The 3700-nt window shown below is 59.8% G+C and overlaps 1 protein-coding gene across 1 annotated transcript in view; it reads right to left on the reverse strand.

The window, feature by feature from the left end:
• The window catches only part of NHSL3 (NHS like 3), a gene marked incomplete at its 5' end in the record, with an annotated part of 7057 nt that extends 5052 nt beyond the window's left edge, over positions 1-2005 (reverse strand). The window contains 5 exon segments of the mRNA XM_006158143.3: positions 5-75; positions 197-313; positions 1339-1462; positions 1697-1752; positions 1835-2005. Coding sequence (XP_006158205.3) covers positions 5-75; positions 197-313; positions 1339-1462; positions 1697-1752; positions 1835-2005 — 539 coding nt within the window.
• Between the last annotated feature and the right edge of the window lie 1695 nt (positions 2006-3700).

Genomic DNA, 3700 nt, shown 5'->3' on the forward strand with positions numbered 1-3700 from the left:
CTGTGGGGATGCGCACAGCATCCTGTGCACCTGGAGGCCGAGGCGTTCTCGGCGCCTCCCGCTCACTGCGCAGACCTGGATGGACAGGGAGGAGGTGGGGTCAGCAGAGAGGCTGGCGGGCCCCTCCCACCACGCTCCCTGACCCTCGCGGGGCTCCCTGACCCTCGCGGGGCTCCCTGACCCTCGCGGGGCTCACCGAGTTCTTTCTGCACATGCTGTGGCAGTCCCAGCACCGTGCTCCTCCGCTCCCGCCGACGCCGCCCTGACTTTCCAGATGACTTGGGAAATGAGTCGTGTGGTCGGAAGGTGGAGCCTGGGGGCCAGTGCAGGGGAGAAAATCCGTTAGAACAGGACTCAGGCACCGCTTCGCTTTTGCAGAACAGTAGTAAGAGCTCTGGGGAAAAGGGTTTCCACAGTCTGGGGGAGGTGGGAGAAAACCAGAGGTCCTCTGTCAGACTTCTGGAGGGCCCGAGGTCGCCTGTGGCTCCCACTCCCAAGCGCTCACTATGAGTTAGTGAGCTCACTACTGCCGTGTGTCAGCGTGCTCAGTCATCGCACTCCTTCCAAGGCAGGTACGCTATAACCTCCTTCATAAAACCTGGATTAGTTGGGACCAGCAGTTAGCATAATAGCTATGTCGCTAGACCCCCACGTAATCAACCGCGGTTCGCCTCTCGGACCGGTGGCTTAAACTCATGCCAGGCGCGTGTGTGTGCGTGCCCAAGATCCCGAGAGGAGAATGGAGAAGGGATTGCAGCGTGGCCATCCCCCCTGGGGGGTGATTTCTCACTTTCTGTCTGTCTCTCTGTCTGGCCAGTACACGCGCCCTATAGCAAAAGCCTCTCAAAAAAAAAAAAAAAAGAAAAGAAAAGAAATGAAAACCTGGACTAGCAGCTCAGAGGGTAAAGGACCTGTCCAAGGTCACACCTGGTAAGCAGCAACCCGCAGCCTCAAACTAGGGTTCCCAACGTTTTTTCTTTTAAGATTTATTTATTATTGTTATTATTATTAACTTGCTATAGGGCATGTGTGCTCACCAGAGAGACAGAGAGAAAGTGAGAAAGCAAACTGCCAGGTCTGGGACTTGAACGCCATTAGACCATGTGGAGTCTAGCATCCTAATCACCCCATCGCCTGCTGGCCTGGCTTTTCAACTCTTAACTGTCCTGCTTTCCAGTTCATGTGCACGCCGACTCTCCAAGAGGACGCAGGTACTGTCTCCCCACTGCCTGCATCACAGAGCCTGGGGGACGCCGGGTCAGGAAGAAAAGGAAGCTGCGGGGGCTGGACCCATGGAGCCCACCGCCCCACCCCCACGAGGTGCTGCCCGACAGGCACCTTTGCGCTGGATCATCTCCGAGCGGATGGAAAGCGCGTCCTCTGCCGTGGAGCTCTCGGCCGTGTAGGACGTGGTCTGGCTGCAGAAGGAGATGCTGTCCTCATCTGGCCCTGTCCGGGAGGACTGTAGAGGGAAGGAGGTCAGGTCCCGGCCTGGCTGGGGCCGCCTCCTCTGCTCCCCCTGCAACTTCCGACTCATAGATCCCCCAGCGTCACCGAGCACAGAGCAGGCCTCGGCCGGAGCAACCCGGGCCTGGCCCTCCGAGACACCAGGACCCAGGAAGGTTCAGACATGTTCTCAGAGGTCCAGCAGGGAGGGAAGAGTAGGGTCAGGCCTGTTCCGGGGGTCAGGGCTCACCTGGATGCTCTGGGTGTCTCCATGGTCCCAGCCACCCTTGTTCAGCTTCTGTTTTTCTGGAAGACACCACCAGAACCTGTTAGGCTAGGCCCCTGCTTGGGCGCTCAGAGAGTAGCACAGGAGGGGAGGAAAGGGTACCTTGATGCTGTAGGGAGCGGAGCCCCTCCTGGGCCTGCGTGTGGAGCTCTTCCAGGTGAGGTGGGCGCCCGCTGGGGAAGAAGACATTGTCCTGGTGGTCATCTACTGCAGACCCTGGCCCCTGGCCGGGCCCTGCACTTAGACGCTTGTCACTCTCAGCCTTGGCAGGGCCTAGTGGGACAGAGGAGGAAGAGAAGTGAGGCCCCATTCACCGGGGCCCTGGAGGCGCACGGTCAATCAAGCAGGGCACCAGGGACCCCAGACTGCGCACAGCCCTGCACACACAGGCCACGCCCGTTTACCCAGTCTGAGCACACAACCACGGTTCTGGGGCACACACCCCACACACGGCCCCCATGCACACACCCAGACTGTACCCAAGTGTACGTGGATCTGAGTACCACGGCACGCATGGCACACGGCCCGCTGTGCGCACACAACAGCCCAGCTCAGCGACGCGGACGGACCGCACTGAGGACAAGCATGCACCGGGTCTTCGAAAGGTTCATGAAAATGCGTATTATGAAAAAAACGGTGCATGTGTTTCAGAAAATTTTTGCACTAAAATAACCTTGTCCTTACTTTAGCTCCATTTTCCACACTTTCTACAGCCCCTCATGCGTGCCCACGCCCAGCCCTCACGTACACACGCAACACCCACAGTCCCGTCCCGTGTCCCCGGCACATGCACGACTGCGGACCCACATCACTTGGGGCTCCGCAGACACCTGTGTACACATGGAGCCCACAGCAGATACAGTCCCCTGTTCTCCAAACCACAGGCCCCACTTTACAGGAAGACGAAGTGTCCCTTTCTTATACCCGGGAAGAAGACACCAAGCCACAGGGAACTGGGAGCTGACAAGCCCCCAGGTTCCAGGGAGAACAGCACAGGACCGGGGACTCTGGGGCCTCTACTCACCCATGTGGCCACCCCTTAGGGGAAGGGAGAAGAGGGACCCAGGCTCCTCCACCCCAGCCAAGGGAGCTCCAGTCGCTGTGGGAACAGTCCCTGGGACCCCCTCTGCCAGAGGCCCTGCCCGCACAGGAGAGCCAAGGATCTATTACAAAGCTCCAGTTACAAGCCCCGCCCCCCAGGGGCTGGTCATCTAATCCTGGGGATGGGGGGGCTGTGTCAGCACTTTGCAGCCCCAGCCCCTCTTTAAATGAAACCCACGACATAAGCAAAAGTGGTGGGGGTCACGTGACCTTGGCAGCATCTTACTGAGGGACAGGAACAAAACAAGCCCTTTAAAGGGCCACGCCCCACACACGGGGTCCTGGGTTTGGACACCTGCCTTCCGGTCCTCAGCCTATTTTTAATCAGCCAGAGCTCCTTCCCCAGGGAACGGGGCAGAAGGCCCCAGTTCAGAGCTAGGAGGATGCCAGGGGTCCTGACCAGACTGGAGTGGGTCGGAGTCTCAAGCAGCCCCCGGATTTTACAAGCAGGGAAACAGGCTCCCAGGGGAGAGGCCCTGCCCGGGGCTGCGGGGCCTGGGGAGCCAGAGTCAGGACTGACGACCCCTTCAGGAGGGCACTCCCTGGCCCCTCCTGAGTCCAGGCCTGAAAGCCCAGCTTAGAAGGCAGTGGGCGCGACCCTTTCCTCTAAAACTTCCCAGACCTCTGAAGGAGACCCAGCAGACCAAGCCCCCAACTTCGACGCGGCCACCTCTTTCTCTGGTCCCCACACCTCATCCTCCCCAACACTGTGACCCGGGAGGGAGCACTGGGCTTTTTCCAGAGAAGCGTGGGTACCCGCAGCAAGGCTGCAGGCCTCAAGGTCAGAGACACCTGGATCCACCCGCCGGCAAGCAGGGCCAGACAAAGGCGGCGCCGGACAAAGGGACTGGCCACTCCGCCCTTCCG

Source organism: Tupaia chinensis, unplaced genomic scaffold (genome assembly GCF_000334495.1).
Source record: "Tupaia chinensis unplaced genomic scaffold, TupChi_1.0 Scaffold000573_1, whole genome shotgun sequence".
NCBI lineage: Eukaryota > Metazoa > Chordata > Mammalia > Scandentia > Tupaiidae > Tupaia > Tupaia belangeri.